The sequence below is a fragment of the Colias croceus genome, chromosome Z, assembly GCF_905220415.1.
Source record: "Colias croceus chromosome Z, ilColCroc2.1".
In the NCBI taxonomy this organism is placed as follows: Eukaryota; Metazoa; Arthropoda; class Insecta; order Lepidoptera; family Pieridae; genus Colias; species Colias croceus.
This window is the reverse complement of record NC_059568.1, coordinates 11177191-11190288: the sequence shown is the minus strand read 5'-3', so window position 1 is coordinate 11190288 and position 13098 is coordinate 11177191. Positions and strand designations below refer to the sequence as shown.

The window sequence follows — 13098 nt, the reverse complement described above, 5'->3', positions numbered from 1 at the left end:
GAAAAAAAAAATGTCTGCAGTATCAAGTGACCTTGTAAGAAATGTCTGTTTTTATTTATTCACTTCCCTTTGATTATATCTAAACATCTTGCATACTAATATTTATCTCAAATATTAATCTCTAGATTCCCAGGTGAATGCACTATCCGGCACTTAGGGTTCTGCTTTACATTTATAGATAATTATAATCTTTGTTTGTTTTTCATATACTGTATTACATAGAAATACGGAAAACAGTTGAATATTTACTCAGTGGTTTAATTAGCTATATAATTGTCACCGCAATTATGTCAAGTTCGTAGAGAAACTCCAATCGACATTTAAACGTTAAAAGGCTTAGTCACAGACTATAAATCTAAACTAAAAGTAATGAAATGTGAAATAAAATCTTATTTTATTTTGTTTCGCAAGTCGGTCTTCATGAAACGTCGGGTAATTTTTAGTGCACGATGGCGATGACATCACAATGATATTGTCAAAAGTGGGTACGTGTTGTGACACTCGATGTTCGGGCCGATACATGGAGCATTGTGTCGAACGGTCTGATAAGAGCCTCTTGGCTTCCCGATTCCGTTGCGGAACCACTGTTAAGGAAATCGGGCATGTACGCTCCAGCATTGCATAACAAAAGAACGTCTCGTGACAACTGTGTTATCGCTCAGTGTTTTAAGAGATGCCTCCGCGATCTAACATCGCCGTATTCACGAGAATGCGTGAGTTTTATCGCTAATCGTGGTGACATCTCGCAGAGCATGTTTTGAGTGTGCTGGTGGGATATGGCCAATTACTTTCGATGGAAGAAGGGCAAAAGGGATGACGACGTATTCGTGTCTGAGAAGCCGCGCAGTCGATCTCTCGATCCACGTTCGTTGGAGTTAAGTGGTATCCGGCTTGTCGCACAAAATTATCACCAAAATCAACCTAATCAACAGGTAACGATTTAATTATGTCTACCTACTCTGCTCTTCGTTACTTCATTCACAAGTTGACAACATTATGATTCGAATAAAATTTCGTAGTGTTGTATATCCGTATAAAGGTTTGCGAATTTGTTTCTTGTCCTCTTATGTCTGTCGCTAACAGACTTTATCCTGTGTGTTTATGATTTTAAGTAAGATGACGGCATCGCGATTAGGTATATATGTTTACCTATTATTCACACTATAAATGATTTACGTGAATATTATCTTGGTGTTAAAGAATATAATAAAATGATAATTTAAGACACGTTTTATCGTATCTGAAGACGTCATCATTATAATGTGTGTTAGTTACTTTGTTTATTGAATAGAAAGCCTTGGAACAAAATAATGAGTACATTAATTGAATATGTCCCTGCCTTTTCTTTTACGAGTACCATAATTGAAATACAATCACGGTTTGTTGTGATAAGTACCTACTGATACGAAAAGTTTGTGATAAAATTTATGGTCACTTGTGTGTGTTTATTATTATTGTTATCGAGTGGTTGGTGTAAATTCTATAGTTAGCAGTTGTGGTGTAAGTAATGAAATACGCGACCTCCTTCATGCGTATATTTGAAGGACATTTTCAACAGCTGCTTAGTTTCGCGATATAAATTTTCCTCACGCGTTTAATAATTTCAATAAAACTAATATTTTTGACACCAATAATCAATCACATGGATATATGTATGTATTTTAACTCGGTGCAAAATGTTACATAAAATTAATTATTTTTCTTTCCCTTGGCGATGTCCTTTAAATTTCTAAGGTTTCCTTTTCTCAGTTTAAATTATTATTCTACTATGAATTGTGATACATATCATGCCACTTTATTAGATAAAGAAACAATTATGTTCTAGAGAGTCATAAAATAAATTATAAAATAGTTTGGAAAATCCAAAAGTGCACGCCTCTTATTCTCATCCTTTACAATAAAATTGATTATTTATAAAGAGTACGTGACTATAAATATAAAAAAGAAATAAAATAAAACATTTGGAAAAGTAAAGAAAGCGGTACCGTAATAATTGAGCTATTTTTCTTGTGGCCCCACCTAGATGTGAAACTGCGCAGTTTAAGGGACTGACTACCAACTTATTTTTTTAAACCTTGGCTTATAGTATAAAGAATCGAGTTTATAATGGTGAATTTTGAGTACACTATAAAAAAAAAAGTCGATATTTTTTTGTTTATTTAATAACAATTAAACCACATCGAATCAGACCCTGAAAAATGAAAGGGTTCTATTCCTGAGCATACACAAGCGTAAGAGAAAAAAAAAGACTCGATTAGTAAAGTATTTCGGTCGCTATTGTGTTAACAAGAAAATCCTCCGCACATACAGACACACGGACGTCCAAGACAGAACTTTTTTAAACTGTTTTTTAACTAGTTTAAAGAACAAAAATGACATCAAAAATATCATGAATGTTAAAAATAGTGTTTTTCCTTAATATGTGTGTGTGTATAAAGACATTTTATGTTTGAAAAATCAGATGTTTTGCGCGAAGTGACAGTAGTAGTTAGTACCCACCTCAACGCTTCGCTTATGAGGCGTGCAATAAAAATTAATATGAAACTATAAATCAACTTATATCACGAGTAAAAACAATGAAAATGATTATTGTTATTTGTTGGATACAAAAGCGGAAAATTTTGGAGTCAATCATAAATTGATGATTGCATTGGTTTAGGTATGTGTGGTCCGTCAATTATAGTGGATAAAATTACGTTTGGTTGTTTTTTTGATTTTATAAAAATAAAAAAGTACCTAATTAAAATTAAATTTTAACAAAATATCTATACCATATACTATGAAACTTTACAGTAATATAGGCTATATCAGAATAACATATGAGAAATACTTGATTTTGCACTCCGGTTAGACCGCGGGTGAACCCGCGCGGCATAGCTAGTATATTATAGTCCTCGTGCGAAACACTTGTTAGAATTTCTAAACGGATGCTAAGGGACACTGCTGTTATCAGGACGTCCCCTTTATCGTGATGGATTAATATTTACATCATCGTCGTGTACGAAAATTGACTACGAGAATAACATGGCTCTATCTGAGGTGTCGGTATTTGTTTTATGTAAGGTTGTTGGACATGGAAGTCACCAGTTTTAAATAATTGATTGTGTACCCAATGAGATTTTTGTTTTTCTGAAGATTTAAATATAATTTTCGCTTTCTTTTGTAATATGTAAATAACACGCGATGATATGATATGAATTCTCCTTTTCACAAAAATATTAGTGTAATACTTTGTACCAATTTTAAATGGCAGAAAGGAAATTAAAAGCCGTGTGTACAGTACACAAAAAAGGTGCAAATGTTAAATGTCACTCCACAAAATTCTGGACCAGTGATTCGGAAGAAGTAGTTGGCTTCTTATTGCATGAACTTCGCTATTAAGTAGGTACGCAATTTCACGGCTGAAAACCTGTAGGTAATATTATGAGTAGATAGCTTCAAATGGAGTTAGAAATATAATGTTTATCACATTTGATCAAAATCATATACAAATTGTGTGAATGAAATATTGTTATCGATATCGAAATGATAAAATTATTTTATGAATATAAATTTTGATTTTCCATAGTAATTATGCAATGTAAAGTTTAACATTGAAAATGTTAATAAAATAACTACTTACACACTTTTTATCGATAATAATAAAAGAAGATATTATAAGCAATGGCCTCGTGTCCTTATGTTATGTCAATGTGTACTTATCATCATTTTTAGTGTAAGTAATATTATAATTTATAAAAAAAATCAAGTTTGTCTGCTTATTATATATGTTATGTTTATAAATTATAGCCAATTTATAAACATAATATATTATTATGTTTATATTTTTCGGTTAGAGATTGAAATACCTAATCTTTATTTTATCAATTTCATATAGTTCAGGATACATCGCCCATTTTTGCAAGTGACTACTGTCAAGCTGATTTTCCGTTTGTAGCTTTATTTTGATGAGACACCGAATAATTTCGTGTACGAAACTCTCGATTGTGGTAGCTAACAGAGATAACAAGGATAAATTTTTGATTTGATGGTTCTCAAATATTTATTACGCAATTTGTAGGACAATATGTCTGTTGAATTATATAAACATTAAATAAGTGAAAACAAAAAAATCAGCTTGTTAGTAATCATTTATGATGACCTCGTTATCGATACACTTTGGAAAGGGGGACTCTTTGAACCAACCATAGATTTTGTAGGACAAATATTTTTTCGAATAATTTAGGTAATTATCTTGAGATTGAACGAAAAAAAAATCAGTTAGTAATAAATATTTGAGAACCATCAAATCCAAAATTTTTATCCTTGTTATCTCTGTTAGCTACCACAATCGAGACTTTCGTAAACGAAATTATTGGGCGTCTCATCAAAATAAAGCTACAAACGGAAAATTAGCTTGATAGTAGTCACTTGCAAAAATGGGCGATGTATCCTGAACTAGTACGTTTAGGTATATATTTGGAACGATTTCGATCCTTAAATTCGTAATAACGAAAGTCTTAAGCAAAAATATTAATTTCATTCTACTTCAATAATCTGTAAGACTAGTTTTAGATAAAGACCGTGTAACGCGATAGGATAACTGTACACTATTTTTTTCTGCAAATAACTTTGGATTTTTGGGGAAGTAAGTACCCGTAATGGCACACATACATTACGCGTATAATGTATATGTTGAAGAATGTATTAAAAATCTGATTAACTGTATGCCATTTTCTTTTAATACATCGTGAGATAAGAACAAATGAAGTATTTTCTTCATTTCGATAACACGAATATTATAGCGATAAATATTTACCAACAACACGATGCATGATAATACAATTATGTAATTTAATTGACTTTCATATTTCGTAGTGATGCAGTATACAAATATAGGTACAGCTCAGTACAGGTATAGTTCAGCCCTGTATAATTTGTTCGTTCTCATCTCGCCTACTTCAGACTACATTTTCAAGTGCAACAATGCATAGGTGGCCATTCTAACACAATAGTCGTCCTAGTATGTAATAAGTACACTTTGTTAATAGGTTAGATACACTCATTGTTAAACCTTCGACAGTTATTAGCATACTGTCACGTTTCGTTTCATTAAATGATTAGGTGGTAGATATGATTGCAAGTGCGTATGTGGCTTATAAAATTTGTTCCTATAAAACCGTTAACTGACAAGGAATCATGTATTAGGTATTGAATACCATCCTGTGCATGTGAAGCTCGATGGAAATGGTCTTTTGTAATGTGTTATTTGTAATAAAACAAAGCAGAAGCGGATTCTACTAAATAATATAATACATACCTACTTCGAATAAGCGCTTAACTCATATTATATTTTTTTCACGAACAACGCTAAAGCTCTACATTATTAATCCCTCGGGCTTTGCCTGTAATGTTTTATCAACAATGGTTTATTTATATTACTACCGACGAAGATTAAAGAGTGAATTAATTAAAAAAATATTTCCCTTGTGCCAATAATATTCCAGAAAGAGAGCTTAATTATCAATATTGAATTTGGAGTGAGTTCAATAAATAATAATTTATGCATCATGCGGTATTGATCGAGAGGGTTTGCAAATTAATGAGCCACCGAAAGCTTTTATGAAGTCAAATTAGATGAATTAATATGAATAAATTTTACACATCATGGTTTAATTGATGTGAAGTATGGTTAAACAAACGGGGCGAGAGATATTGTAAAATAAGTTTTTGTAGGAAACTACATTGGCGAACAATAGGTATTTTATTATGTTTTATATTTATGCCACCTTGATTTAAATTTATACATTCACGCTTGTATTAGGAGGGATACAAAATGTGAGTTATACAGAAACAACTAATGACGATGTGATTTGAATTGAGGTGGTCTCTCAATGTCGGTAAAATTGATAAAGTTAGCTCTAAAGTACTCTATGTAGCTCTCTCGTCAATCGACCTTCACAATTATTGCTTGCGCAGTAGGTACTCTCGTAGGATCAGTGTTTGAGAAGCAGTAGAAAACGTCTTTATTAGTTTCCCAAAGTTATATTGCAAAGGCCTTTACTCTTTAGGATGGTCGATCTATAGATATCACAATATATCTTTTCATACAAAAAACGATTGATGTTAGACTTTATTTGATATGTATTAAAGTCTTAAATTGTTTGCGAGTATTATAAACTCGAAAGGTTCTGTAGCATAATTATTCTGATTTTGTTAAAATTTATGAGAAAGCACGAAGAGTACACAAATGGAGACGAAAAAAATAAAGACAAAAGATGCAAACAGCTGTTGTGAAAGCGTTAATGTGTTTCATAGAAGCAGAATAAGTATTTGGAATCGGAAAACGTTTAAAGGAGTTCTTTGAGAGCAAATTTCAATAGGATTACCGGTATAAAAGTAGAGCCTCTTACGTTAATAGTATAATGAGAAAATATTCAGCAGAATAGTAGAAATGGGAGTGAAGCAATTGTGCACTTTAATTATTTTTAGAGTTAAATAATACAGTTAATCGCTTTCATATTCGCTGTAGATACACGTGGCATAAATTAATATGTATATAATAAATTAAATTAAAATCGTACGGTAAATAATAACATCCCATACTGTATCAGACGAGATGTTCTATTACAGTTTTCACGGTCCAGTTTCACATGAATAGCTTCAAATTACCCTTTATAAACAATATTATATTTTTATTTTTATATTTCCTGCAGATTCTTTTAATTTCCACACAATCGTATCTCCTGTAATTATATTTAAATGATCTTATATAATGCTCTACGTTTATATAAATAATATTCAGTGCACTTTAAACATAGCTTTATACGCAATTACGCTTGCAAAGGCTGGCAGCTATGATTAAATAAAATCTATATTATGGTGCTTAGCACTGCATCTAGTATTTGCTCTGGCCACTCGTCCATTGTTCAACTTTTTATGATTACCTACTATGAGAACAAGGCGGTCTGTCAACAGTTAATACATCAAGCGAATCTGTAAACTGTTTAATAATAACACAGTACTTATCACAAAGGACAAATGTAGATACTAATTTCGTCACAGAACTGAATGTACCTTTTCAAAGAAACTGTTAATAATTTCAATAGTTAACGTACTATGACTCCTCATTGTATTTTTTTTTTATAAATAGTAAATAGTACAACATCAAGCGAATCTGTAAACTGTATAATAATAACACAGTATTTATCACAAAGGACAAATGTAGATACTAATTTCGTCACAGAACTGAATGTACCTTTTCAAAGAAACTGTTATTTATTTCAATAGTTAACGTACTATGACTCCTCATAGTATTTTTTTTATAAATAGTACAACTCAAGTACAAGTTAATAGAAAAATATGCAAAAGACATTAACATAACAATTGAATTAAAATTAACAATACGAAGAAACAGCTGAAAGATATTTTATAATGTCAATTGTCACAAAGCAAACATTTTAATGTAAAAATTGCTTTAACGTAGTAACAGGCGTAAATAATGTTATATATTAAGATGAAATATTTATTTATTTTATTTCATGGTATCAATAATAAACTGGGAAGAATTTTTGCAATATTTTCAAGTACTACTTTATTTTTAAACGTTATATTTGATAGATACTTCTCCGTATATCCCGACTTGATGTGGGTTAAGCCTATGTTACTAGGAAACATGTTTGTTTTTTATTGTAAAAAAAATCGGAACACTAGTTTATGAGTTAACATTTTTTACTAAAAACTCGATAGTATTCGCGACAAAAAGTGACCTTGTAGCGAGGATCAAGAACCGTACTTACTACGTAACTGAGGTAAAATGTTAAAAACTTAATAAACTCTTGTTCTAAATCGTTACCGTAATTTTTCGCTGTTTAGATCTTAAAAGATGAAATTGCCCTTTTTGTCAACTAGAAACTGAAATGCTGAAATGCAACTGAGGGCAATTTTCTGCAATGTACATACCTATTTTAAATTTTCGCTTGGGTTTTTTGAATTGTGCCATTGTATGACTGATAGCTAGTTAATCTTTATAATTTTCTATTTAAAGTTCATGAAGATCGTTCAATTTCAAAAATGGTTTATTCGAGACATATTTATTTGTATTTTATTAGCACTAACAATGCCTAAGTGACGTAAATGTGTTAATATACATATTAAGGAAAAGTTTACGACATTTAAACATTTCAGTTGTTTTTTGTTTGTTTTGTTATATTTTGTAATTTTTCAAATTTTCTTTTTTATTTATTTTTGTTTGTTTTCTTTACAGAGGGCGGTTGCTCAGCCACACCACCATGCAGGTGAGTTTTGAGTCTCACTCAAGCATGAGCACAGAACAGAAGCACTTTGTGGCAAGTCTGAGATACACCGGCCGTAGTTTCAATATTGATTTTCCAACTTTCAAGCTAGTGATTAAACTTACCGAACAGTAGTGTTGATATCGCATTCTGTGTTTGCTCAATTAACCAGATAATATGAGGTAGTTGCGGTTCACTTAGCTTGTTTGTAGAGGGAAATCTGTTTTTCTAATTTCCAATACACTTGAATTTTAAAAATGTGTAGGTGTATCAGGCGGTAATCTATACTAATACTAATAATATTAAAAAGAGGAAAGGTTTGTAATTATGTATTATGTATGTATGTATGGTTTTCACGCATAAACTACTGGACCGATTTCAAAAATTATTTCACCATTAGAAAGCTGCATCTTCACTGAGCAACATAGGCTAGGTTTAATCCAGGAAATCCCACGGGAACGGGAACTATGCGGGGTTTTCTTTGAAAACGCGGGCGAAGCCGCAGGCGGAAAGCTAGTAAGTTTATAAACTCGTACTACATTTAAAATGAACGAATCTCCTATGGTCTCTTTACCAGAATTAATCTTTGGGATATAGATATTAAAAAATTCGCCATACCACACATACAAGATACGCAAACGTGGAGATTGGTTTACAATTTCGGTTAGACTTGAATTTCCAAGAGTATTTCGGTTATTGTACTGTATATTGTAGCACTAATCATACGTATATGCTTTGTGCACATAGTTATATGTCCACAGATAGTCATTGAAATTTCCAATTATTACTAGATTGCCATAGTAAATACACGATGTAACCATGCAAAATTAAATTGTCCGTTTATGCTGAAAAACAGTCCAATGCAAATTATTATTTCAGTGTTTGACCAAATAATTAGCGTTAATTTATTAGTTAGTTGAAATAATTAATTTACTGAACAGATAAATACATTATTATAATAAATATGCTACTATAGCTATGCTGCAAATAGGTCAGATTAGATAATTTTATGTTGATAAGATGGATTCATCTTGTTTCGATTTTTACAGACTGTCTAGATAAGTATTAAAATTAATCCATATATAAAAGTTCTATTTTGTATTCTCTGTATTCCTGCAGCTGTAAAATTACCGTCTTAAATAAGATTTTCAAAAAGGAAAAAGCGTTTTCAAGTATCTTCTAGTTATTAGTATGAATTGCACTTGGCAAATTTCCGAGCCTTGTAGTATACGTGTATTACCTTCGGCGATTTTTGCGAAATAGGCTGGGAGGGAACGTTGATTACTCTTACGTTAGATAAATAATTGATCTTTCGTAAAGCAACAACCATATTATACTTTAATTCTTTTGTAACTTGATTGCCATGCAAACGTCTATTGATTGTCCAATGAACGTTGAAAATGAATTTTTCAATGCATACTGCATAGATATGAGTTATTAGGCAGGTAAAATATTTAATTTTTATATCCAACTAGCTTTCCGCTCGCGGCTTCGCCCTCGTTTTGAATGAAAAATCCGTATAGTTCCCGTTCTCGTGGGATTTTCGGGATTGCGTCATTTTCCCAGGATAAAAAGTAGCCTATGTCCTTTCTTGGGTATCAAAATATCTCCATACCAAATTTCATGAAAATTGGTTCAGTAGTTTACGCGTGATTGAGTAACAGACAGACAGACAGAGTTACTTTCGCATTTATAATATTACTAGAGGTCCGCCCCGGCTTCGCAGGTGGTACATATTTCGCAATAAAAGGTAGCCTATGTCCTTTCTTGAGTATCAAAATATCTCCATACCAAATTTCATGCAAATTGGTTCAGTATTTTAGGCGTGATTGAGTAACAGACAGACAGACAGAGTTACTTTCGCATTTATATACCTATTAGTATAGATAAGTATGGATATAGTTATTTACATTCAGTTAACCGATGTTCTTATTTTAAACTCAAACTCGAAACATTTATTGCAACTAATTATGTACAATTCAAGAAGACTCTTCTGGAAATACTTTAGTATCGTCACAACATACTTTTACCATCTTATGCCCCTTATATTTGTACGACCGCGGGGGCAGACATTATTGGAAACCACTAAAATCAATCCTTATCACGAAGCGATTAATTTGTGATATATAGCAGATGTGTCTAGTAATTAAGGATAAGAAAATTTACGCTTCACATTTATTCACTGGACTAGGGTCGGGGACAGAGACTTATAGACGATTAAAATAACCAAACTTTCTGGACTAACCTTTTTTATTAAAAATAGGGTGAGAGTACACAAGCTAAGTTTCCACTTACTACATTATTACCTAGTGGGAAATGTCACATATTTCCTTGAAAACTGCGTACCTACACAGAGCTGTCAAAGTATTTCAAATTATAGAACTATTCCAGACATTGGTGTCCTGTGTGATAAATAATAAACTTTTATACTTGAAATAGAGCATTATTAAATAAAGTTATATTACGAAATTGGAATAATTTAAAAAAGTACAGACTCGTTTTACAATTTATTGATATAAAACAGGCAGGATCTAAAAAAAAAATAATTATTGATCTCACAAATTTCTTATGTCTTAAGTGCCCAGATGGAATCATTACATCCCTTGTTTTTGTTGGTATAACATTCATTGACAGAATACCACCTGTTACCAGTCGACGTAAGAAAATTTACATACCATATATTATAAATCTGAAGAGATTGTTTGTTTGCTTGAGCGCGCTAATCTCAGGAACTACTGGTCCGATTTGAAAAATTGTTTTCGGTGTTAGATAGCCCATTTAACGAGGTTATAAGCTATATATCATCACGCGTGAAACGGAGCGAACGGGTGAAACAGGGTTAGTATAGTATATGGGTACATAATATTATTCTGTAAATTTTCCATCGATATAAAAATTTATATCTTGTCTATATTTTTTACGATTATTGAATTGATTTTGTCGAAACTTGCATTCCTAAAAAATAATGCGATTAATTGTTTCGGACTTTCTGAGATATGTAATGATAAACATGTTGTTGTAAATAGATAGAGAAAAGGTGTTTACTTGAAATCCGAATTAGATAACATATTATGTAACTTAAAATTGATATTTTATGTCGTTGCAGCAAAATAAAATAAACACGAGTCGAATTGACATACCCTTATTTAAAAACGGTTTATAAAATTAATTGTTTTTATAACATTTGGCATGTGTTCTTAAGATAGATTTATAACTTCCCACAATAATAGGGCAATAAATAAAGGCACAACATGGGGACAGTTGTTCCCAACGATTTTCCTCATTTCTTACTCCCTTAAGGTGCGTATAAATTAAGCGCGGCAGCCGCGCGAGCCAATGTTCGACCAGAGTTGACGATCATTTGCTGCGCGAGCCAATATGTAGATATATTTTAAGTTGAACGTAGTTGCCGCGCGCGGCAGGCGATCCATCACGAACATCTCTTCTGTAGGACGCCAAAAGTATAGTCATTTTCTTTTTCAAGTCAGGAATAGGTATATCTATTTTTTTACTGATTTCTACCCACGCATCATACCTTACCGATTTATTGTGGTATTGGGAGGAAATCTGTTCCACAAAAATTCATCAGCGCCATACAATTGTATTAGTAAACGGCATTTTTAGTTGTCTATTTTTACGTATACGCCGCGCGAGCCGAATCACCAAAATTACAAAACGTCCACATGGCGCGCGAGCGAACGACTGAAGCTCCTTTGATGCGGTCTCAAAAACCGACAGTGAGCGGATCGCCCCGCGGCACGTTCGAGCGCGGCAATGTTCGCGTCGCCGCGCGCGGCGATCCCGTCTACATAGTGCGCGGCCGTCGCGCGCGCCAATGTTCGATGGTTTGCCGCGCTTAATCTATACGCGGCTTAAGATTCGTGATATCCCACATAGGGAAACTCCAAGACGCCTCACTAGGTGACCTTCAATTCCCCTATCGTGTCCAGCTTATCGAAGCCATGTACCATAACTGTTTTGAAATAGTTATGGTACATAATTTAGTTGTTTATGTTGTTGTCATTGGCTTTTAATATGTAAATTAAACAATAAACGTTATTCCTTTATTTTTAATTTTCTTCAGCGATTCCTCGCAGTATTGCGTATGAAACAAAAAAAATATATTATATTAGCCGAATTGATAAACTCCTCCTTTTTTTAAGTCGGTTAAAAATAATTTTATTCAACGTGTATTACGTAAAATGTAATCATGTGTCATGACACCCTTTCTTGGAATGTGATTATACAAATGTGTCATTTATTCATGTTCCCGTCCTTGTCCTAAAATGTTTAAAACAGGGGCAAGTAGCAATGAGTTTCTTGATAATATATTTATTTTAATCTGTTCGTTTCATATTGAGTCAGTAACTGTGGTAGCGGAGAAAGGTGCGCGATAATTAGCGGATTTAAGGAGATTAATTGATGTCCATTACAGATTTCGCGGGTGACTAGTAATCGCAAATTGATGTTAACCCTACCTTTGTCGCGTGCTCACCACGAGGCCGATGTAGATTCGCATTATATTATATACCTACTGCCTTCTCGTTTGCTCTCTTGCTTATTTATTTTACTTAGTGTTCCCACGGTTGCCGCGAGTAAATGACGTGTCGCGCACGAGTCAAATATAGAATTGCAGTGATAGATACGACTCGGTCTCGTGTTTAATAAAAATTGAAGTGATTAAGATTAAACAGTTGTAAAGTGAAACAAGATTTTCAATGCGCTGTTCGGTCGAATCTCGACATTAGCGGTGTGTTTACTTTTGGCATTATAACACGTTAATAATTGTGTTGTTTTGACCACATGCATCTTGGCGCAATGCCGT

General features: G+C 32.8%; 1 protein-coding gene across 4 annotated transcripts in view; it reads left to right on the top strand.

Moving 5' to 3' along the window:
* The window catches only part of LOC123705603, a 78787-nt gene that overhangs the window by 24494 nt on the left and 41195 nt on the right, over positions 1-13098 (top strand). For 3 of the 4 annotated variants that reach the window (XM_045654470.1, XM_045654469.1, XM_045654471.1), the window contains exon 8: positions 8246-8276. In XM_045654470.1, the coding sequence (XP_045510426.1) occupies positions 8246-8276 (31 nt within the window). Of the gene's footprint in view, positions 1-8245; positions 8277-12860; positions 13024-13098 lie in introns of those variants that run through there. The other variant, XM_045654472.1, reaches the window with a different exon arrangement.